The sequence below is a fragment of the Triturus cristatus genome, chromosome 7 (genome assembly GCF_964204655.1).
Source record: "Triturus cristatus chromosome 7, aTriCri1.1, whole genome shotgun sequence".
Lineage (NCBI taxonomy): Eukaryota > Metazoa > Chordata > Amphibia > Caudata > Salamandridae > Triturus > Triturus cristatus.
The window spans coordinates 181,347,360-181,372,606 of NC_140590.1; the positions used below are offsets into that span (position 1 = coordinate 181,347,360).

The following is a 25,247-nucleotide window of genomic DNA, read 5'->3' on the forward strand; positions in this document are numbered from 1 at the left end:
AACGAGACTAGGGTCATCTGTACGGGATCCCCCGCCCCTTGGACATCTATCTCCCTCCCAAAGGCTACACTAGTCACCTGCTTGGGGGGGGGGAGCACCAGAGGGTGCTGGTTTACCATACATGGGACACTTGGGATCCACGGAAATGTGCCCCAGGTTGTTACACTTGTAACATCTGAGGGGCCCTCTTTGAACAGGGTTACCTGTCGGGGCCCCTGTCTGCTTCGGGGGTGGGGGAGGCTGAGAACCTTTCCCTTGGTTCCCCTGGGGATTACTTTGGGGCCCTTTGTAGAACTCCGTCTGTTTACCTTTGTCCCCCCCATTCTTCTGCTGGGGACCCTGGACACCTTTGGCGGGGCCTCCCATGGGACCCTTGTGGACCCTGGGGCTGATCCAGCGGTCCGCCTCCTCAGCAAGCTTCCTAGGGTTAGTCAGCTTGCTATCGATCAGGTGTTGGCGTAGCTCAGGAAAACAATTATCCGACAAGTGCTCCCATGCAATTAAGTCAAACAGCCCTTGGTAATCATTCACTTTGCTACCCTTCACCCAACCATCCAGCGCTCTGCAGAAAAAGGTCACATACTCTACATAAGTGGTACCAGGTTTCTTGGTGCAATTCCTAAATCTCTGTCTGTACAACTCAGGAGTTAACCCATACCTTGTCATAAGAGCTTCCTTCATGTGTGGATAGGATGTGTTGATATCAGAGGGGAGATCTAGCAGTGTGTCCCGCCCCTCACTCAGGAACCTTCCCCACAACCCCGCTCCCCAATCTTTCTCAGGGACCCGGTGGTAGGACATGGCTACCTCATAGGCCCTGAACCACTGCCCAATATCATCCTGCTTATAATACTCTTTCACTACATCCTTAGGAATGTGCACCCTCGACTCTGTTAAATTGCTGCCACCAGAGGGTGAGTTGTCTAAACTCCTGGCCTTGAGATCCAACTCCCTCATTTTTACCTCATGCTCCATGGCCAGTCTTTGCCTTTCCATCTCCATTTGCAGTTTTGCCATCTCCACCTCATGTGCTCGTGCAGCACTCCTGTCGGCCATCTCCTCTGGCGACAGGCCTTTGCTAGGCTCAGAAACACCTTCTGGGGGTATCACCTCTCGTGCATTCTCTGGAAACTTTGATTCGTGCCAGGCTCTCAGCGCCTTCACGTACTGATCCTTAGTGGTTAGTCCGCTTTGCTTAATTCGATACTTGGAGAGATATCCTTTCAAGATATCATTGTTGCACTTCCGCAGTGCGCCTTCCTCCCAATCGATGTCATCAACTCCAGAGAATACAGAGGACGCTCTGCTCCCACTGACTGAGCTAGGCATGCATTCTTAAAGTGGAGATTCTTCCTTAGCAAAAACTGTCAATCAATCTGTGGCTGCGTTATAGGTCTGCTCCACGTGGTGATCAATAATTCACTGTATGTAAATCATAAATGCAAATCCGAAATCCCACCGCTGCCACCAATGTTAGAATGGGGAACCTCTGGTTGGCACAGGTAGGTACTTGTGACAAGCAGTGGTCCCTTCTTCTATTCAGGGCGAGAGAATTACCCCTTCAGAACAACCCCTGCTCACCCTATAGGTAGTGTGGCGCGATCAGTCAGGGCTAAACCTCCGGGCGCTAATCACTTAAGCATTTATGATCACACACAGTAAATCACAACGATCCCCCACAAATGGACACCAGGCGTAAGTTGTATCAAAAATACGTATACTTTATATAAAGGATTCTTGGTTACGCAGGCATGTACAAGACCATAACTAACGGTTGCGAAATGGAAGCCACAAGATGATAACTCGGTACTGTTCTTTTCTTTGGTAACTTATTCGATCACGAGCGCTTCACAGGGCTCGGTTGAGTCGGTCCAGTCACAATGATGCGCAGTGCACCCGGGGTACAGTGATACGGGGAAATCAGAACGTTGCGGACCCCGAGTCCGATAGAGAGTTCACTGTACCTGGGAACGGGCGATGTGTTTGGACGAGTCTTCGGGGGAGATGCAGGTTCTGCACCACGCGGGTCTCCGGATCAAGAATCAGCGGGTGGCTCTTGGTAGACAGGTGTGGCCCCAGGCCTCCGACACGGACTGTGCGGGAGGTTACTTCAGCGGGCGGCACGGTCAGACTCTGGCTGGGGGTGAAGCGGGGCGGCCGGATACGTTACGACGTACGGGCGGCCGTCCGAGGCTGGATTTCACTTCCCAACTAGAAATCCGGCGGGAGGGCGAGAGGGCACCAAGCGCGCTCCAGTAGCAGGCAGGTGACAGGGAAGCGGGACGGCCAGACTCGATGGGTCCAGAGCGACTCAGGTAGAGCGGGGCTCTCGGCGAGTGGAGGCGGCCAGGCTTCTGGGTGTCACGGCCCTAGGAGGGATGCGAAGGTGCGCAGAGCACTCCGGCGGGAGAAAGCACACGGCTCGAGTTCTCAGACGAGCGGAGACACGGGGAACCCACTGGTCCTGGGGTTCAGTTCAGGGGGCAAGCTCTTCTTCCAAGCCCTTGGAGATAGTTGAAGAACAAAGTGCAAAAGTCTCTTTCAGTCTTTTTCCTCTCCTTCCTCAGCAAGGCACCTACTGCAGGCCAATCCCTCAGGTCAGGGAAAGTTACTCCTCCTTCAGCTTCTTCCAGGTCCTTCTAGTCGGGCAGAGTTCCTTCGTGGTTCAATCTGGATCCGATTTCTTAGGAGCCAGGCTCCTACTTTTATACAGGGATTCTTTTGTTCTTTAGCGCCAGGGGGCCTGGGCCTGGCTCTGTCCAGTTCTGGAGTACTTTGTTTTGGTGACTCTGCTCTTTCCTTTCAGCAGCAGGGCAGAGACATCAGCCGCTCCACAGGGGGCGGAGCCGGCTTTGTGGTGGCAGAGCACAGGTCTATTCAAGAGTCAGGGTGTACTCCTCCCACCCATCCTGGGGCAATCTCTCTACCCACCACCTGGCAGCCAACCTGTCTCCTGGAATCCCCCAGCCCTGCTCCTGTACCGTTGCTAGGCAGAACACACACCCACAGCAGAGGCGGACTGAGATGGTCAGGCACGCAAAGGCTAACTTTCTAAAAGTAGCATTTGCAAACCCAGGATATTAAAATAACCTATACTAAAAGATGTGTTTTATTATCCCGAGTTCAGGCATACTAAACATGACTTCCTACCATGCTCTCGGAGTCCACTGGGGTCACAGCGTGTAGCGATCCCAGCAGCCCATTCTGGCCTATGGAGAGCAGGTAGCCTTCAATAGTGAAAAACGAAAATGGCTGTAATTCACTATTAAGACATGCCACACACATCAGGGCATGTCCTACCTTATGCCTACAATGCACCCTGCGCTTGGGCCTACCAGAGGGGGGACTAACATGTAGTTAAGGGAAGGTTTAGGGACTGGCAAGTGGGGACACTTGCTCAGTCAGCGCGACGGTACCAGACCGCGCGCCGGTTCTGCAGTGGCAGATCCTAGACACATTTTACCCCGCTGCTTCGGTGGGTGGCACAATCAGTGCTGCAAGCCCACTAGCAGCATTTGGATATACAAGCCCTTGGCACCCCTGGTGCACTCTACAAGGGACTGACAGTAAACCAAATATGCCAAACGTGGAAGTCGATTCACATAATACATTTTACCATAGGGAGCACTTGCACTGTGGCACTGGATGGCAGTGGCACAGTGCCCTGAGCAGCTAACACCAACACAAAAACACATTGAGGCACAGACAAAAATGGAAGGGTGACCCACGCCAATGGTGCCAGGTCTAACAATCCCACTTTTCACTATCTGTCATCTTGAGGATGGGGATATTCCCCTATTTTAGGAGTCAGGGTACGCCCACTCCCTGCGTGGGGTGAGCATAAAGAGGGTGTATGCATCCTACAGGTAGGAGCTCATTGTCTACTACCTGGCCTCCTCCTGCTGAGCTGGTCACCCCTACGTCAGAGACCTAGCAGCCCAGGAATGCCTATGCCATGACCGTTTACAACGAAGGGATGAGCAGGCGCAAAGAATAGCCGGGGGAGGGCCAGGCTCCCCCATGACATCCTGGTGTATTTTTAGCATTTCTGATTCAGTATAGGGCAGCAGGAGGCCACCACACCAGCCACTGCTTTGTGTGAGCAGTTGAGATGCACACCAGCTCACTCAGTTTGTAGTGACACCATAACTGCCAAATTCATGTCTCCTGGTTAATTCAGCCTCAGCGCTGAAGCTGGCATGAGGTATTGCAGCCCGTCTCACTCCTCCTTCTGTCTGGTGCTCCTGTCCTTCATCCCGCCCACCATGTTACTTGCTTCATTAAGCGGCCGCTTCGGGGGCCCCCGCATCTTCACGGCGTAAAAGAGGAATGCAAAACATTCCCAGGAGCATCGACTGACGTCAGGTCAACATTCCACCTCCAGCAGTCAGAAGTCTGGAAACTCCAGGCTCCAGCAGACCAGAAGTAATTGAAGGCGATAACAGCTGCGGGTTGCACTGAATCATACGCAAGCGCCCTCCTTCTTGTGAGGTTTTCTAAAGGGTGTTAATGTCTCTCTAAACAAGGAAGTTGGGAATGAGGCAGGCCCACGGCAACTGCGCTTTAAACCTGTGTATACTGTAACTTCTCGGTGCTCTACTTCCTCCCCGACTTGGACCCTGTACTAGCGAGAAACATACTGTACTGTAACTCGCCCTAAACTCCGTGAATGAGACAAGATGGGGTGCTTCAGTCAGGCACTTGAGGCCCAAATAAAAACAGGGCTTGACTAAAAGGCACAGAGCAGGTGCCATCGCTGCACAAGGCGAGCTTGCTGATGCCACTTAAACAAGCATTTGCAATGCAAACGGTCTCGCCTTTGGGACCTTATATGTATTTATCTATGCAGCACATTAGCCTGGGTGCTGAAACATCTAGTGTTCTTTAACATGGAGGGAAAGTAAGCACCAAACTGCGTAACACGGTAGGTATGGAACACATGGAGAGAAATATTGCCTTTCAGCGGGCATTTCTTTATGTGGAATAACAGCAGCCCACCTGTGTCATCATAAGATGCCTTTTGCACCATGAACAGGGTTACTAAATTCACATCTCAACTTATACAACAAATATGTAAAGCTTTACAGAGAAAGCTTTCTTCATGTGGGCCATTTCTTTTTTGTTTTGCAATAGATTTTATTTTATGCTTGAAAATCAAACAAAATTGGTGAGAGGGTGCAACACTCGTTTTACCCTCTTTAAACCCTTCAGAGGAACCATCACACTGGCAGCTAGCAGCTCTGAAAGCTTGAAGATCGCCAGAAAGACAGGAGGAATCTCTAAATTGGGCAAGTGGTCCTCTTACAGGGACGGGAGACCATCGCTACCGACCAAGGTCCAAATTACCCCCTGGGAATGTAAGGGAAACATTTCTTTCAAAACACACATTTGAACAGGACTCTGTAGTGTTGATTGAGTGCATAAGGGGTGTTTTGTTATATTTTATTGAGCTCTTGGGCACCTTGTATGCTGAAACGGCTTCATGGTACGTTATGTGACTACAATGTGGAACAGTCGAACCCTCTGCCACTTGCAATGTCACTGTGCACTGCCAGTCTGACTTTGTGAATGAAGTACAAGTGTGTTGACAGGAAAATAATTTCTTCAGTCAGCATACCATCTGGCTAGCATGCCTCACGGTTGAGTCTGCAGCTGACTCCATTACTGTCATGACGGAATCTCCCAGCATTCCAAGTGGGAGAAATGGGAGGGGCGAAGGGGAAGGTAGCTTCTAAAACAAATCTACGGGAAAGGCTGACATTAATTACAACAGTTTCCTTAGGTAGTGAGATGGAACTCAGATTGAGAGGGCAAGACAACGAAAGACTGATCTACATCTGAAAGTTAAACAAAACTTCTCCGATTTTGGAGCTTCCTCTGCTTTTGGAGGCAAAAGTCAGTGTTTTCTCCACCATACCAAAGGTATGCTGGAATAAGTCACTTTCCAGATGAAACACTCTCGCAATCAGAGGTTTTCCATTACCGGCTCTCCCCCAGGAGCGCTGCTCGTCCGTACAGCGTGCATCACTGGAGTGCATTGTTCGTCCGATCCAAATATGCAGGGAGCACCGTCCGCGACCCGCTCCCAAACGTGGCATCTCAGAGAAACATGAAATCCCAAACCAGACACATTTTATCAGAATCCTGCAATAACAAAGGCTCAGAGAGAGGCAGGGTCAATGCAGAAACACAGTGTGAGCTTTGTTATGGCAGAAGCTGCATCGAGTCGCACTGTGAAAAGTCGGGTCAGCAGCAGAAGTGAGCAGCACCTCCCTTGCGTGCATCACGACAAAGTGCGAGAGTGCATGTCACGCGTCACCCTGAAAGCACCCCGCTCTCATCCTACGGACGGTGTTGCTAACCTTCCCTTTCAGCTCCATGAACTGTGATCACGATCTAAGCTGTGCTCTTTCCATCAGATCAACAGGAAAAGATTTACATCACCCACCCAACAGAGAGTCTAACAGCACTAAAACTATGCATACCAAGAGTCATGGACTGCGGGAGGGGGGATTGGGTGGGACGCTACCCCTCTCCCCCGTGCCGGGCCCCAGTGCCGAGAGCAGAGAGAGAGCTGTGCCCTAGAGAGAGCTTACCAGCTTCAAGTTCTTATGAATCCCGCAGTGTAACATTTCCAACAAATTAACTCTGTTCGTTAGGTCAAGAATTGTGAAGGTAGGAACGGCAAACACCCTGCGGCCACAGATGAATCTATTAGTGTGGAGAAGTGGTGAGACAGTTAAGGAGGAAGATAAAATACTGGCAACTGGCATACATGAGTAGAGGGTTCCGGAGACAATAACCGTTGTAAACAGGAGCCGCTGCACCAAAGTGTCCGTGAAGCGCTCAGGGAGGACACAAACACACAGCGGACACGGAGCAACAATAAGGAGGCAGTCAGGGAAAAGGATAAAATGCCGGCGACTGACAGACACAAGTAGAGGCCCTGGGAAACAATAAGCGTAGTAAGAGGGAGCCGCTGCAGCAAAGTGTCCGTGAGCCGAGAACTGATCGCGCGATCAAACCAGCTTGTGTCAAAGTAAAAAAAAAAGAAACACGAGAAATGATGGTCGGAAACAAAAGAAATCATAGCGCTTTTAAAAACACATTATAACGTGTCTACCAAAAAAACAAGAAATGATGGTCGCAAACGAAAGAAAGCCTAGCGCATTTGAAAACACATGATAACGTGTCTACCAAAAACATGAGAAATGCTTTGCCATCAGAGACAAAAGAAAGCCTAGCGCTTTCGAAAACACATGATAATGTGTCAACCAAAAACACGAGAAATGCTTTGCCATCAAAGACGAAAGAAAGCCTAGCGCTTTAGAAAACACATGATACGGAAAATGCTCTGCCATCGGAGACAAGACAAAGCCTTAAAAAAGTCCAACAATGCTACCGTATCTCTTCAGACCACGTAGTAATACGAGTAAAGGAGCCAATAGCTGTAGGCGTAAACAATCTCCAAAAGGAGGAACTTTAAGTGTGCTTGCACCAACCACAGCTCGAACGGAACTCGGGCGGTTTAAGTGACACACCAACAAATGAATCAAAAGTCAGAGGAAAAAAGAGGCTGTTACCAACATAACATAGTGTAGATAGCATCTCTTGTCGAGACAGCGCATGCGCTGCCTAGGCGAGACCTAAAAACACTTCCAAGTGACTGTTGCCCATGCATTTATCGTCGCGTAAATCGCACTGCATGTTCTTGCTGGGTGCTTCGGGTCACAAAAACATGAAAAGGAATTTGTACGTACATAATATTAGCGAAACACGATACAGCATATACAACGCACATACCTTCATTTACTGTAGCAGTGCACACTATGTAAGAAGCAACAAAATATGGGTTTCTTGTAGTTTTTTCTCCCAAAAACGTTTTATTGAAATTTAAACATAAGAAAAGAGAGAAGTGGCATGAAGGTCCATCGCAGATCGGATCACAGCTGCCCAGCATAGCGTCACCGGCTACGCCATCCCAAAAGCTGTGTGCTTATCCACCACGCATGAAGTGATGGGCACAAAAAAGAAGTACATTCATTGTGATTAGCCAGCAGATTGGCTATGTTTACCTTGCAAGTTCTTGGTATTTCTTCTGTGCCATATGACTGTTCCTTGGTATTCACTGTGGGGTCCCTCCAAGAACATAATTCTCAGTGTTTTCAGCCCTAATGCAAGCGAGGAAAATGGGCCCATGACAGCAGGGTCAGATTGGTTAATAGGGCACACGAGCAGTGGCAGAGATAACGGGCAAGCCGCTGGGTGACATCACCAATGCCTTTGTCACTGCTGGAAGTAAATGCAATGAGCTACAATTCAACTCTACACATTTCCATTCCACACCGCATAATTCAACAACAAACCACATATTTCAACTCAAAAACACAACTACATAGCATACCACATACATCTGAACCACACCACAGAATTCCACATCATGCCACAAAATTCAACAGCACACCACATAAATAAACTCCACAACATACCATTCCACAAAACAAAACGCCATTCTGCGTAATTACACTCTATGACACACAATCCCACTCCACATAATTCCAGTACACTCAATAACACATAATTACTTTTCACATATTTTCGCTGCACAACATACCACATAATTCCACTCCACAAATCCACTCCGCACCACAACTAACAATTCCAAACCAACCCACATAATTTAACTCCACACCACCTACATCCACTCCAGTCCAAACCAAAACACATAGGTAAAAGACACTGACATTTACAACGCCAGTATCTCTAACTCTCACAAATGCGAGACCAATTTAGATTGCAAATGCTTGTCTCTGTCTGTCTTCAACCCATTCTCTCTCTTTGACTTTCCCCGCAAGATTTCTCTTTTCTTCTCTTCAATTTGTTTATGTTGGGATCCTGGGTCTTTGCCGTTTATCCTTCCTTAAATTCCAGTGTAATCTGTCCTGAATCTACCCTGATACTGAAGTTCCTATTTTATTCTGCACAAATTAACATCAAAATATATTTTTCACGTTATGTCTAAATGATTGAATAGATGGAAAAGAAGTTCAAGGAAACAAGTTAAAGGGTAAGTGGGCTTAGATAAACGTTTTGTTTTCCTTGTACCTTTGGCTATTTTAAAACCTTTCTCTGCATTCTTGCGAATATGGATTTTTTAGTAAGACTTTTCATCTGAGCCTGTTGTTCCAAATGTTCACATTTTAATTTTGCTTGTGAAACTTGCAGATGTCTCCTTTTGCCCGTTTATGTTGCGCTAGAGTGAAGCTTCTTCTTAGGGTAGCGAAATGATTTATACGTAGCCACAGAAGAACAAATCTGTCTGTAAAGTATATCTCTGCAGAGACATTATGTAGTGGTAAACAAAGACACATGCAACACAAATTGCGGCAAAAGTCACAATTGTCGTTCAAAATATAACGAAGCGAAACACTGCAATTTATGAAAAATGTTGGAGCTTTCCAAAGAACGTCGTATTAGTTCTCAAAATAATATTACTAACCTTGCAAACTCCTTTCTGTATTGAGGGAGAACCAATGTATGAAGGAAAACATGAAGAAACAAATGAATGATCTTTTGGGTGAATTTAATGGGAGTGGTGAGAAGAAGATTCAAATTAATAGAGCATCCTGTCCATACTGGTGTAGTGGTAGGTCCTATGTGTTGTTGTGGGGGTACCCTGGATACATTGTGTGTGTATTAAGAGTGAAGTTCAAGCAATGTGTACAGATTAGTACCATTTGTATAGCGCCTCGTGCCCCCGACGAGGCACCATACCACATGCGAATGGGCAGTTGAGTGGATGAAGGCTTGTTGCGTTCCATGTGGGAAGTGTTTTGTTCTGTGTGAGTAACCAAAGTGCTGCGCTTAGTGTCACACAGCTTAACAGTCCGGAGGTTGGAAGGAGTATGAGAGATAGAACACATGCAGCTTACCTTAATCAGATTCTAGGAGGTATTATGCAGGTTCCTCATAAAATTATTGGGTGCCAGTGGAGCTATCTTCCCCCAACACAACTATGGAGAAATCTGGCTCTACCATTGCCAGATGGGAAGTCAGAGAATCTGTTTCCTGTCCTGATGATGACCCAAGGACTTCTCTAGCCACCAATAGTTGAAACGTCAACTGATTTTATGTGGAGAATGTGTTGGTCAAATACATGTGAGGGGCTTAACACATCCGAATTATCAGAAGCGTAGTATTTCGTTTTTAAAACTACTGATTAGTTATTTGTTTATCCCATTTTTCACTATATCAACAGTAGTGTTAATGACAAATGGCTCAATATGTTACTTGCGACTTAAAAAATGGTTTACAGGTCATTATCACTGATTTACCAATAGGTAGTAAATTATCCAATTAGCAGGCTGAACAATTGGAAATTGACTGTACCTTGCTGGTGATACACAGATCATGGGAAAACTCTTTATTTTCCCCACTTTTGAGCTGCAGAATTGTGTTGTGTAATATTTGACTCTGTATACATGTAAAATGTCATCCAATGGTCTTAAGCAACGCTTGTGAAGATAGCAGCCTAGAGCAGAAGGGGGTGTTGAAGTGTAGAACAGAGGTTCATTAGAATAAGAGAGATGTGACTTCACTGGAGAATGCTTTGAGGGTGGCAGGTTAGTATCACACAACCTATGCATGTATGCATGTTTGCATATATAACAGAGCAATGTGACCTAGAAGGCAACAGAGTGTGGACAGGAGTCAGGGAATGTGGTACATTTATGGAAGAAGATTTCCAAGGAGTGAGGAAGGCATGTTACAGAAGCGGAGGGTAACAGGAAGGGGTGTGAGTAAACGAGCAGAAGACAGAAGGAAATGGGAGACGAGGATTTTTAGTGCTCAAGACTGAGACAGTTTTGGAAACTAATGTGAGATTTGCCACAAGTAAAATTCTCCCATTAGTTGATATGGAACAGGAAAATGTTCGTACATATCCTGCTGGAGTGACAATCGTGTATTAATGTCATGATTGAAGTGCATTAGAAGTGCAATGTGTGCCACATGTATGTGACCTGCAGGTCAAGAAATATGTGCATTGGTGGAAGGAAGTGTACTTGTACTACTTGTATATGAGCAAGGGGCGCTCACTCAGAATGTACCTCTCCTGCTCTTCTTGAAGTCATAGAATGTGTTCACCAACTTATTCTGCCTCTTTTCTACCCTTCCTTTCTAGCTGACCTGGAGAATGAACACAGAAAGAAAGGTGAGTAACCAACTGCACATGGAAGGAAAAAGCCCACAGGGAAGCTTAGTAGGTGGTGTTCAAATTCCTGCTGAGGGCCAAACCCAAGAAGGACAGTCAAGCAGACTAAAGGTTCTGGTGCCTAGTGAGGTGTACTGTGGGAAGATACTCAGGTTTCAGATGATGAAAGGGTTATTTGGAACATATGGCAACATAGTCCCACACATCGTACACTGAAGTCTCTCAAAGGGGGATGGGGTGCTGTTAAACACAAACATCAGAAACCACCAACACTAGGAAGACAACAATTGCTTCCATGCAAGACCACAGGGAGTGTGAGACTATCAGCACAGGCTGTGGTTTCTTCAGTGAGCTCCAGCAGTAGGAAACCCAAAACCCTCTAAAGAAGGTGCCTAGTCATGTCGGACAGTGGAATAATGAGATATTTCATAAGGCACTGCACAATAGGCTGCCACCACCAGAAATGAAAACTTCACCTAGTATACCACATCCCTTGATACTTCCTTTTGTGTCACTGATTCTAAAATGTAACTGAAAATGCAAGCCAGACCTATTGACTTAGGCAATTCTTGTCCATATTGCAAGCTGAGTCTCATTAGTTATTGTGTTCGTTCTGTACACCTGCCAAAGAGGACATTTAAATAAAAATAAATCACCACAAAAACCCTTAGCCAAATGTGGTATTTAATGCTTTCTGATGTTATGAAAAGCTGCAAACAGCACTTTCCTGGGCCATTCCTGGAGGTACCGCGAGTCAGACACAAGTCCTTGTTGTAAGTGGCTGCAGTACCCTGAACCATCTCTCAAGTCAGATAAAGGTGGTTGCTGTTAGCAGGCTGCAGTACCTTCGGGCAGAGATTCCCAAACTGTGGGCCACAACTCACGGGTGGGTAGCGAGCCGATATTTGTTGGGTTTAGAAAAGTCAGAGCAATAAATAAAGATGCCTTTAAATTCTGTTAATCTTGTCACATTTGCAGTGCTTCAAGGACAGAGATCACATGCGCAGCTATGTCTTTTAACAAGTTGCTGCTAATTCTTTTTACGTGGAATTGTTTACTTCTCTTTCTCTGACTGCAAAGTGAGAGGAATTTTAAAAATGAATTATTGGCAATCTTTGGAAGTCATTTTTTGCAACACATAACAAAATGTAAATACCTGTAAAATAACTACACATATTCAGCAGTTAGAAAAGAAAAAATGAAGGAGATGTTTTTTTTGTAGTTTTGAAGTGTGCTGGAAACAGATTTCAAGAGGATCGAAACAAATAAAGCCACTTTAATTTGTGATGCACAAATGATACATATTCTTAATTAATAGACGTAATATAATAAAATAGAGAAACAAAACAGTATGCAGAGAATTCCTACTCATAGATTAGTCCAGCCAACCTTTGACAAGGTGCCTTACGTACATCATTCCATACTATCTAACAATCACATATGCATAAAAAGTAAAATACAAATTAAAATCACTTTACTCATAATAAGAACAGGAATTGGTCAGCATAAAAACTACACCCACTAATTTAGTGAGTTTGAGAAGGTCAAAATCCAGCCGTAACGGGGCGAGCGGGATACTCACTGGTAGACCACAAAGATTCCTAGCAAATCGGTCTTCAATGAATACCAGAGGGCGGGAGTTTTGAAAACCCCATAGTTCTCCGCCATACATGGTAGCACCCTAATCCTGACTTTTGTAGATCGGAAAAGCGGGAGTCACTGGTCGAAAGGAGGAGTCACAGCGCGCCCCTTAAAGTACTCCCACAATGCTGCTCTAATTTATGCTCCTAAAAATAGTTATTTTCGCTTCCATCGCAAACTGGTTTGAAGTGCACTTTTGTAATTGTATTCATGGTTTGTATTAACTTTGCTGGCTCTTTATTTTGGCTGCACTACTTTATAAAGTTTATGCTACAAAGTGTTTAGTGATACTGCAACAGTGCAGATGACTGCTGCTCCTTCACAACAATAATAATAAAATGCATAGAATAACTGAAGGAAATACTAGCACAACAGCAGCATTTGGGGAATGTTAAATCAAATTAACATTTTTATTGCAAGCATTGTTTCAGTGGCTGGCATAGCTTCATGTTTGTCTTTTTCTTTTTGTGGCATTTTTTTTAAATTAAAGTAATACAAAAAAGAGTAACCATGAGCACTAGCTGGCCGAGGCCAGGCCTAGTGGCTTTCCCAATGCTTGTTGCTATTCAGGCCTTGATACAACTCTTGCTTTTTATAGTTGAAACATTAGGAGTGCGTTTTCTTCCCTCTCTTCCCTCGCCTCGCCAGTGCTTCCTTCAGTTCGGTGCCTCTTCTCCCTCGCCAGCTATGTCTAGTGCTGTGCAGGAAGTTGGCACCAACACAGAATGCCCGTAAGAAGTACCTGGGCCGAAGTCACTGGGGTTAATCGCTTGACAACGCTACCGATTCCTCTAGCATGCCATCTGGGCACCCCCGTTTGAAGCCCTGCATCCCCCCTGAAATTGTCAATATTTATTACCTGTTACAACATACAGTTATTATAGAGCCAACATGTAATATTCAACTGGGAAATGCTACCTCGTTGGAAAGTAGAAAACCTACGCCCAAAGATGCATGAAAAACGTTTTAAAATGTGAGTGGGTCCTTTAAATTCACTGGGTGACGATAATGCCTTGTCAAGGCCATGTACGGTTCTAAAGCCCGACAGATGCAACCTGCGCTTCACCTGCTAAGCTATGGTGTCTTAGGGCGTCTGTTTCTGGCTTGTTCTGTGTAAAGTTCATGCATTAACTCAGACAAATTCCAAGCTGTATATGTAACTGCAAAAAGGGCTCTGGCTCTGCGCTGAGCCAGTACACGCGACCATGGCACAGCCCCGGTGCTTGAACCCACAACCTCCTTAGACCAGAGGCTAGCTCTTTGCAAGATAATCGATTATATATTCTGTAGTAAGCAAGGAGTTTATGATGCTTATGGGGGTATTTCACGTGCCCATAGTTCATGCCATACCTTTCACTTATCAGGCAGTGGGGACCTAACATAGCCAGAGAATGCCCAATGTATGACAAGTCCCAGTCACACTTTTTTTAAATCCCTCGAAGAATGTTGTTAATTACAACCATGTTTGTAAGAACTCTTGGAAAAATCCCCCCTTCCCAGTGCTTAATTATGAGGTCGAGCATTTAAGACCTCTTGTATATACTTTAGTATATACTTTAGTTTATATACATTAGTATATACTTATATGCAGTGCTTTAAATGGGAATAAATAAGTGCAGGTACTGTTAAAATGAGCTATGAGTGTAGCAAGTGGGCGGGGCTAAGGACAAGACATATAAGACACTTCTACTTAGTGGCCAATTACTTATATATTCGTGAGTGCGCACTCACAGAAACAAGCCGCAATGCTCAGACAAAGCATTCCAAGAATGTCCTTTAAAAAACCTCCCTAGTGTCTGGATTCTCTCCCTCTTTCACTCGCTTTTCTCACACACACACACACATGCGCACACAAGCAGGCAAACACCCAGACACAAGCGGACAGACACTCACACAAAAGACTCAGGTGGGATAAAGGCCATTTTACACTCCTTATCTCCCGCGGCTTTCTTAATTGCTGCTGTTGCTGCTGTCAGCGGGATGCCTGGATTCGAGTGTGTGCAAAAATACACCATGGTGTGAATGTGATTGACAGCACAGGGCCTGAATGGACCCTGCTCTGTCAAACACAGGTGGTGGTGAACACCCGATATTATACAAATGAGCCCTTCTGATTTGTTTAGAGGTGGCTCAGCTTGGGATAGAGGCGCTTTGGCTGTCAGACAGCCTCGTTCGTGCTTGTGAGCACTAGCAACAATGAGCCTACCTTTGATGAGTACCGGTACTCTCCTTGGCAGCAGATAAGTGCCGGTACTCAGAGCGATAAAAATGAGAAGTGCCGGTACTCAGTACCGGCCCATTTAAAGCACTGCTTATATGTGTATGTACTTTGTGGGCTCTGGAGATCAGCCCTAGGACGTGTCTGCTTCCACTTAGGGACTTTTTTTTCTGTTCAACTGTCTCTATTTAACTTTCTTGATAGAAAACGACCAGCAGAGGTCAGTAAAATACCAGATTCACTTTAGCATTCTCCAGATTCCAGTCCATAGAAATTGTCTTCCACGAGCACCCGTAGACAATAATATTTTTTTCAAATGTATTTTCAGTGATATGACCACCGAAGGCCCTGCTTCCATATTAAAAGCAGAGCTTTGGACTATACCATTTCCAGCTGAAAGGCAATATTTCTCTCCATGTGTTCCCATACCTGGCATGTCACACAGTTGGGTGCTTACTTTCCCTCCATGTTAAAGAACAGTAGATGTTCAGCACCCGGGCTAATGTGTTGCATAGTTAAATACATAAGGTCCCAAAGGTGAGACCGATTGCATTGCAAATGCTTGTTAAACTAAGAGGGACAAAATTGCTCTGAACGGATCAAGCTCATAGGTGAATTGAAACATCCTAAACATAAGACTGCACACCAAATTGCACCATCCTCCTAGCCCGGGTGTGAGCAAGAAAACGTGAGTACTCTTGAATTAAAAGCTCTCCAGGCTGGCCTTTCATAACAAAAAGTGTGCATGTTTCTTTCTGATTAATTTGGTGAGCCATATGACCTTTATTTAGGCCTGTCTTCAGTCGACGTGTGATACACTCCTATAAATTATTGACCCTTCACCTGTCTAAATGGGAAATCACAACTAGACTCTTCTGGGTTAGATTACATGGGGTTCTTAATAAAAGATATCTGGGCAATTTACACTTATTGGGAGCCGCACTTCTGACCGAGTATTAATAGACCTTCTAAATACACCAGATCATATCCTGCCCCATCTGAGGGGATGTAACCTGCTGCCTGATATCATTCTTGTCTGTCATGCAGTGCTTAGCTTGAGCCCGTAGTCTCCAGTGTTTGGCACCAGCACTTAATTGTCAACACCAATACTTATGACTGTCGGCTACATGGTGGAGCTGTTGAGCTAATATAGAGATGATATAAAGCAATGGGGTAGCCCAGTCTAGTGCAGAACCTGGGGGTTAGTAATATATGTGAAAAAGTAGTTCTGCCACTCTTAAAAATCTAAAGAACTTTTAACAATTATATCTCTCCAAATGGATGAGAACAGTCAACAAATGAGAAAACGAGACCTTATGTCCAAACGAAAAAGCGCAAAACTCTTGTCTTATATTCAACGATATATTTGTATCTGTTTTTTGGAAAAATCAGTGTAAACTTATTGCAATACATATATTTACATACACACAAAATAGTTCTTCTGAACTAACATTTAGGACTTATATGTGCACAAACATTAAAATATTTACATGTCACAAAACATTCCACAAAATACAGTAGGAGATTAATCAAATTATTAGTTTGGTATCCTGGGTGATCATGATCACCCAGGATACCAAAACAATAATTTGATTAATCACCTACTGGGCTGATATTTCTTTTTTCTTCTTTCAAAATTTCGCACTTTGTTTAAATATAATTTTTCTATGTAGTATATGTCCATGTATTTTGTGGAATGTTTTGTGACATGTAAATATTTTAATGTTTGTGCACATATAAGTCCTAAATGTTAGTTCAGAAGAACTATTCTGTATGTATGTAAATATATGTATTGCAATAAGTTTACACTGATTTTTCAAAAAAACAGATAAAAATATATTGTTGAATATAAGACAAGAGTTTTGAGCTTTTTGGTTTGGACATAATGTCTCGTTTTCTCATTTGTTGACTGTTCTCATCCATTTGGAGAGACATAATTGTAAAAAGTTCTTTAGATTTTGAGGTGTGGCAGAACCACTTTTTCACATATACTAATATAGAGATGAGCACAACAATAGTAGGTAGTTTATTAATTTAATATTAATTAAAAGACCAACATCTGCTGCCCAATCCATTCTGAAGGCTTTGGGGGCCTGGACTAGTCTGGATTGTCACACTTGTAGGAGTGTGATGGTTAGTAGTTGTGTTGGTGCTGTCTCTGACAGTGCTAGCTGGGGCAATGGGTGGTGCAAGCTGCAGAGACTCCTGGTGAGGGCCCTGGCACTCGCTTTGTTTTACAACTGTTGCCAAGCCACTGTGGCTGGAGGATGAAGACTGCCCATGAGGTCACGCAACAACCCCCAGACACTGACAACTTTGGGTACGCAACATGAACTGCCTGAGCCCTCTGACCACCAGCAATGAAGCCTGGATGGGGTACAGGCAGGGGCATACCATGGGCCTCTCACCTTTTAGGGGTCCCCCAAAGCTTCGAGGGAGACTCAGGGGTCGGTCTTCAAATTCTACATGATGTAATGCAAAGTCAATGTATATATCTGCGAAATACTGCGGCCTGATGGACAGGCCACCCAGTAATAGCAATGGTGAAAAACAGCAGGAAAAGCATTGGCTGAAAGGGGTCATTTAAATATTTATGCAAATGTGGCTCCTGCATTGCCTCAAACAAACTGCTTAGCAGTGAAAGGTGTTTAGAGAAATTGTGTGCGGCAAGGAGCAGGGTCTGTGTTTTTTCTGTGTCACCTCAGAATATCTACAACTGTAAAGTGGGCGGTGAGGGGGCAGGGACAAATGGTGCTGGGGTCACGCGGTGCAGCCCATCTGGCTCCACACCAGTGACTGAATTTAGGACAGAAAAGACACAGAGCGAGAGGAGGGCTGATGCATGCGAAGAGCAGATCTAGAGACAATAAAGCGGGCAGAGGAAGGGTGTGTGCACCAGGGGCTGCAACCACACACGTGGAGAGAGAGGTGGCCTGGTGGCACTGCTTCATTTGTAAAATAATAGGTGCCTGGGCCCTGACCAGGGGGCCACTGCAGCTTGCACCACCCATTGCCCCCTCATCGCTGCCAATGACGGGACCAAAGCAACTACTAATTCTACTAAAACAACGATTATTCCAGGCCCCCAAAACTAAAGAAATGGCAGGGGAGGTAGGTATTAGTATTTTTAATGTATATTGTATTCTTAATCAAGCGTTGTTCTGCTCATCTCTATATTACGCGAGCAGCGCCACCATGTGGCAGTGTCAGAAATTGTGGTGAGGACAATTACGTGTGGGTGCGGAGCACAGGAAGCCAAAGGCTCAAATTAAGCTCTGCCAGGTGGCCAAAAATAACGATTGTAATAGCGAAGAAGTGTAGACATTGACAGGTAAATAGAGGCCAGAAAGCACAGTGAGTGGAGAGCAGAAAGCATCGAGCGGAGAAGAAAAGTGCAACACTGTTGGTCCGCAATGGCAGGTATTTAACTTGGCTTTTTGTCTTTCCCACAGGAGCAATCATTATCGCCTGTTCTGTCGTTGGCTCAGTTGTCCTGCTCGTTGCTGGTAAGTAGCCTCTTCTCGAAAAACCTCTTGAGACGCTTCTCTTTAGCAGGCAGTGCAGCGACTCTGAAGTGCGGAGGAACCCGCAAAACCTAATTGCACAGAAAAAAGTCCCTGCCACAAGTCTGGCTGTTGTATAGCGCATGCGCAGAGAGGAGTATGGATTATATGCTGTTGACACCCCTGCACGCACAGCTAAAAAAACAAGCTGGAACCTACTATTATTCGCTTGTCTTTTTTCTTCCTCACACATATATTGGATCAGTATCCCTCCGCACCTTCAGAGAGCAGAGATATGTTGTGCAGCAATAAATTAGATTTAAAGAAATACAGATGTTTCTGAAAAATGATTGCAAAAGCACCTGAGTATCAAACGCACCGAGATAAGAAAATGTAAACAGATTTTTAACTAACATTTACCTCGTTGTATTACCAGAGGTCGAAGTTCTTTTTAAAAAAGTATGGGAACTTGGGGGCATATTAACAAGCCAGAAAACTGCCGCTGAAACGGCGATAATGAGCTTGATAATATGCTCTATGGAATTCCAATTGAAGCCTGTGTTAAATGTGAAGGACATCTAACATGGGCTTCAATTGGAATTCCATAGAGCATATTATCAAGCTCATTATCGCCGTTTCAGCGGCAGTTTTCTGCCGCCAAAGCGGCGATAATTTTATCGCCTGGCTTGATAATGCCCCTAAGATCCCGAAGCGCAATGAGGCGGGATTAGCGAGCGTAGATGCGGAGTCAAAGGCATGGCTAAGAAGAACAAACTATTCTGTAACTACTGTGTTGGTGTTTCTTCTTCAAGTAACCTAGTTAAACTAATCAGAAAGAAATACACTCATTTACGGTATGAAACCTCTGTTGGGTAATGTGATCACTGCGCATATCTTTGTGTGTACCAGAGAACCCCAGACCTGAATCCTGATTGGAGAAGTTGGCACTTGTGATTTATGTATTTAAAGTGCTGTAAGGTCACACCCTTTAACAACAAGCATCTGCAATGCAATAACTCTCGCATTCACGTGAGTTTAAGCTATTACCATTGTAAATGACAATGCCTTTTATTTATGTTTTGGGTTTTAAAACATAAATAAAAGGCATTGTCAATTACAATACTAATGGCTCAAACTCTGGCAAATGTGAGACCTATTGTATCGCAAATGCTTGTTTAGGACGTGTCCCCTGATTACAGTATAGCAACCTCCCACTGTTGATGCTGTCCGTTGCCAGTATACTATCCCTGGTGAGAACTGCAGGACACACCCATTGCAGCTACAGCAACTCAGCTGAAGAATGGGGCTCCTGTCCAGCTACAGGTACAATAGCCTTCAGAGTACCTCAAGCACGGGTCGGGTACAGGGGCATCTCTGTAAAAAAAAACAGTTGATGGACAGAATGCAGAACAATGTCATACATTCACCTCAGTAGAGAGATCTGGGCATAAATCCATCGTCTTTTTGCTCACCATGCCATTCCAGTTTGAACCCAGCCATTTGCAAATCAGTCTTGACCCTGTGCCCAATGGGAACAGTCCAGCCCGAACTGCCAAGCCAGGTCCTCCCTGGACTGGAAACAAGCATCCTAGGACCGGTTTGGGGGTTTCACCCTTCTTCAGCCAGGATAGCTTGATTCCAGTGGCATGGAGGGCACGGGACTCACGTCTGAGCATACCCGTCCCACTCGGGGTGACAAATGCAAAAAAAAACAATTGATGGACAGAATGCAGAACAATGTCATACATTCCCCCCAGTACAGAGATCTGGGCCTAACACCATCGGTTTTTTGCTCACATGCCATTCAAGTTTCGACCTAGCTTTATGCAAATCAGTCTTGACCCTGTGCCCAATGGGAACAGTCAAGCCCGAACTGCCAGGCCCTCCCTGGACTGGAAACAAGCATCCTAGGACCGGTTTCGGGGTTTCACCCCTCTTCAGCTAGGATATCTTGATTCCAGTGGCATGGAGAGCACAGAATGCGGTCCGCGAGGTTTGGCTTCGAGTAAGTGTCATTGTATGCGGGGTTCAACGTACAAATGTACGAGATCGCCGCATCCCCTCCGGTGACCATGAAGCACAGTGTTGCTTTTTCTTAAACCATTGTGCTGACGTACATTACGTATGTATTTTAAAACGCATGCCTTACAATTGTGACATCACACTTATTGCACCTAATTCAGGTTAACTAGGAGTGGCAAGTTTCTCGACACTGGGCTGGTCCCAGTGTAGTCCTGACGAAGAGCTGGGGAAGCTCGAAACTAGCTGACCAGAACATATGCTAGGCACACCTTTCCATTACAGTTAGGTTTGCTTGTCATATTACCCCGTTTTAATTTTTTCAGCTTAGAGCACTAATAAAGTTTATTTTTAGCCCACTAGCTGATTATTTTAATTATCCCACTCCACCACTCCTTCACTTACACTACACATAGTCCACAGTTTTTAAGTGCTCCTACGTAACACCGCAAGTCGTAGCACGCCTCAGTCCGCAGAGGACTGGGAGGACCCCTATGATGAAGCATGTCACCGTGGGGAAACCCTGGTGAGTGAGGGGACTATAGAAAGAGATACTCCTTCCCTTTCTTTCTAATCGGTGTTCTTTAGGATCAAATTGTTTCCGACACCATTTGTTCTTCCTTGTTAGGTTCCTGTCTACTTGACCTGTTCAGGTAGTTTTTTGGCAATGGAGAGCACGGGACTCATGTCTGAGCATACCCGTCCCACTCGCGGGGACAAATGCAAAAAGAACAATTGATGAACAGAATGCAGAACAATGTCATACATTCCCCCCAGTACAGAGATCTGGGCCTAAATCCATCGTTTATTTGCTCACATGCCATTCTAGTTTGGACCCAGCCTTATGCAAATCAGTCTTGACCCTGTGCCCAATGGGAACAGTCCAGCCCGAACTGCCAGGCCCTCCCTGGACTGGAAACAAGCATCCTAGGACCGGTTTCGGGGTTTCACCCCTCTTCAGCTAGGATAGCTTGATTCCAGTGGCATGGAGAGCACGGGACTCACGTCTGAGCATACCCGTCCCACTCGGGGGGACGAATGCAAAAAGAACAATTGATGAACAGAATGCAGAACAATGTCATACATTCACCCCAGTACAGAGATCTGGGCCTAAATCCATCTTTTTTTGCTCACCATGCCATTCCAGTTTGGACCCAGCCATATGCAAATCAGTTTTGACCCTGTGCCCAATGGGAACAGTCCAGCCCGAACTGCCAGGCCAGGTTCTCCCTGGACTGGAAACAAGCATCCTAGGACCGGTTTCGGGGTTTCACCCCTCATCAGCCAGGATGGCTTGATTCCAGTGGCATGGAGAGCACAGAACGCACGTCTGAGCATACCCGTCCCACTCAGGGTGACAAATGCAAAAAGAACAATAAATGGACAGAATGCAGAACAATGTCATACATTCACCCCAGTACAGACATCTGGGCCTAAATCCATCGTCTTTTTGCTCACCATGCCATTCCAGTTTGAACCCAACCATTTGCAAATCAGTCTTGACCCTGTACCTCATGGGAACAGTCCAGCCCAAACTGCCAAGCCAGGTCCTCCCTGGACTGGAAACAAGCATCCTAGGACCGGTTTGGGGGTTTCACCTCTCTTCAGCCAGGATAGCTTGATTCCAGTGGCATGGAGAGCACGGGACTCACGTCTGAGCATACCCGTCCCACTCGGGGTGACAAATGCAAAAAAGAAAATTGATGGACAGAATGCAGAACAATGTCATACATTCCCGCCAGTACAGAGATCTTAGCCTAAATCCATCGTTTTTTTGCTCACATGCCACTCCAGTTTGGACCCAGCCTTATGCAAATCAGTCTTGACCCTGTGCCCAATGGGAACAGTCCAGCCCGAACTGCCAGGCCCTCCCTGGACTGGAAACAAGCATCCTAGGACCGGTTTCGGGGTTTCACCCCTCTTCAGCTAGGATAGCTTGATTCCAGTGGCATGGAGAGCACGGGACTCACGTCTGAGCATACCCGTCCCACTCGGGGTGACAAATGCAAAAAGACCAATTGATGAACAGAATGCAGAACAATGTCATACATTCACCCCAGTACAGAGATCTGGGCCTAAATCCATCGTCTTTTTGCTCACCATGCCATTCCAGTTTGGACCCAGCCATATGCAAATCAATTTTGACCCTGTGCCCAATGGGAACAGTCCAGCCCAAACTGCCAGGCCAGGTTCTCCCTGGACTGGAAACAAGCATCCTAGGACCGGTTTCGGGGTTTCACCCCTCTTCAGCCAGGATAGCTTGATTCCAGTGGCATGGAGAGCACAGGACTCACGTCTGAGCATACCCGTCCCACTCGGGGTGGCAAATGCAAAAAGAACAATTGATGGACAGAATGCAGAACAATGTCATACATTCACCCCAGTACAGACATCTGGGCCTAAGTCCGTTGTTTTTTTGCTCACCATGCCATTCCAGTTTGGACCCAGCCATATGCAAATCAGTCTTGACCATGTGCCCAATGGGAACAGTCCAGCCCGAACTGCCGGGCCAGGTCCTCCCTAGACTGGAAACAAGCATCCTAGGACCGGTTTCGGGGTTTTACCCCTCTTCAGCCATGATAGCTTGATTTCAGTGGCATGGAGAGCACGGGACTCACGTCTGAGCATACCCGTCCCACTCGGTGTGACAAATTCAAAAAGAACAATTGATAGACAGAATGAAGAACAATGTCATACATTCACCCCAGTACAGAGATCTGGGCCTAAATCCATAATTTTATTGCTCGCCATGCTATTCTAGTGTGAACCCAGCCATATGCAAATCAGTCTTGACCCTGTGCCTCATGGGAACAGTCCAGCCCGAACTGCCAAGCCAGGTCCTCCCTGGACCGGAAACAAGCATCCTAGGACCAGTTTCGGGGGTTCACCCCTCTTCAGCCAGGATAGCTTGATTCCAGTGGAACAGTGAGCCCAGCTTCAAAGCAGCCATTATGTTAGCAGATTAACCATATGCACACATTTATATTTATTTCAGGCAGCAGGGACCCAGGTGAGAAGGCCTGATTCTCGTTTAACGTGTTCCTCCCCTGGCTTCACAGCGCTGGAAGCTCCCTCCTTTCCACTTCAGCTAAGCCATCTCAATTGTCGTAATTATCTGTCCCATGGCACTTGTCTTTAGGGGAACTATTTTAGCCAAATTAAAAAAGTATGGGCACTCAGATCCCGCTCACTTTGACTTCTGTGTATGAGAGAGAGTGTGATTTTTTTTTCTCTCAGAGGGTCTCAGCACGGGCTGATGAGAACCCTTACACCCACTTCGCAGGGTAGCATTTTAGTTTGTAACAGGAACAGAGCTTTTTTGTAAAACTCTTTTTTATTAAACAGTTGCTCAGCATACACAGACAGGTCATATATTCAATGTCACTACTGATGCAACAAGGAGAGCAGCATAACACATTTCCAACATCCATGTAAGTCACATTTTCATTATTGGCATGCATATGTACAACAGCACTACAGTATATAGTTCAAATTATGTTCTAACATCTTATGCTTATCTAGCATTAACTTCCCTGTGACACACCATTATAGTCCTCTGTACTTTATCCCCTGGCCCCATACTTTCTCCCATTTTCTAAAGCATCCCCGGCTCTGGTACATCACCTTCTCAGGAAAAGCTCTTGACAAGAACACTCTGCTGCCCAACAGCAGTTGGGTTTGCATAGAAGAGATCACATCAGTACCTGACTACATCATGGCCACTGTGAGCATGGGAACTTCTTTAACATCACGCACCAATGACATTAAAAAATTAGAAAATTCAGTGTGCAAATAGAGCAATAACAAAACACACAAAATACAAAAGACTTGCATTGAAATGAAATAAAATGAAAACAGCATTTATTAAGCGCATAGCTACCCAGGGGCATCCCCGCGCTGATAGCAGTAAACTGAGAACATCACAGCAACACTTAAGGGAAGAGCCAAGTTTTTAACAATTTCCGTAAGGGCAGATGGCTGGGTTCCCTCCGTAGGTGGAGAGGGAGGGTGTTCCACATCCTAGCGGCATTATAGGAGAAAAGGTGACCGCCACTTCTGGCCTTCTTAATCCTGGGAACGACGGCAAGATACAAATCGTCTGAGCGCAGCCATCTATTCGCCAGGTAAGGCTGGGCAATGGAATGGTTGATCGCTGGTCCATTCCCTGCTAACGTCTTGTGGATGATACACATAGCCTCGAAATGAACTCTCTCTCCAGGACAGGAAGCCAGTGGAGAGACTTCAAGGCGGGGTTTGTAGATTGCCTGTTCGAGGTCCCCACACATATCCTTGCTGCGCAGTTTTGCACCGTTTTGAGTTTTGAGAAGGTCGAACCAGGGGCTCCAAGGTAAAGGGCATTCCCGTAGTCCAAGTGAGAGCGAATGAGTGCATGCACCATAAGCTTTCTTGCCTGGAAGGAAATAAGTGGAAGCACTTTGCGGAGCATACCTAGGATGCCGAACAGAAAGCCGCAACCTTCCGCGCCTGGACCATAAAGCTGAGATCTTGATCAATCCAGATGCCTAGACTTTTCATCTGGGTCTTGGGGGCAGGGAAAGGTCCCATACAGGCTGGCCACATTCCATCCGCTTTAAAGAGAGAGGGATTGCCTAGGAGCATCAACTCGGTCTTATCTCCATTCAATGTTAAATAC

The 25,247-nt window shown here is 45.7% G+C and overlaps 1 protein-coding gene across 2 annotated transcripts in view; it reads left to right on the top strand.

Annotated features, from left to right (window-relative positions):
- Positions 1–25,247, top strand: part of LOC146809170 (uncharacterized) — a 190,556-nt gene that overhangs the window by 132,828 nt on the left and 32,481 nt on the right. For both annotated transcript variants that reach the window (XM_085615959.1, XM_085615960.1), the window contains 3 exons: positions 9,035–9,067; positions 11,183–11,212; positions 18,524–18,577. In XM_085615959.1, the coding sequence (XP_085472085.1) occupies positions 9,035–9,067; positions 11,183–11,212; positions 18,524–18,577 (117 nt within the window). The remainder of the gene's footprint in view (positions 1–9,034; positions 9,068–11,182; positions 11,213–18,523; positions 18,578–25,247) is intronic.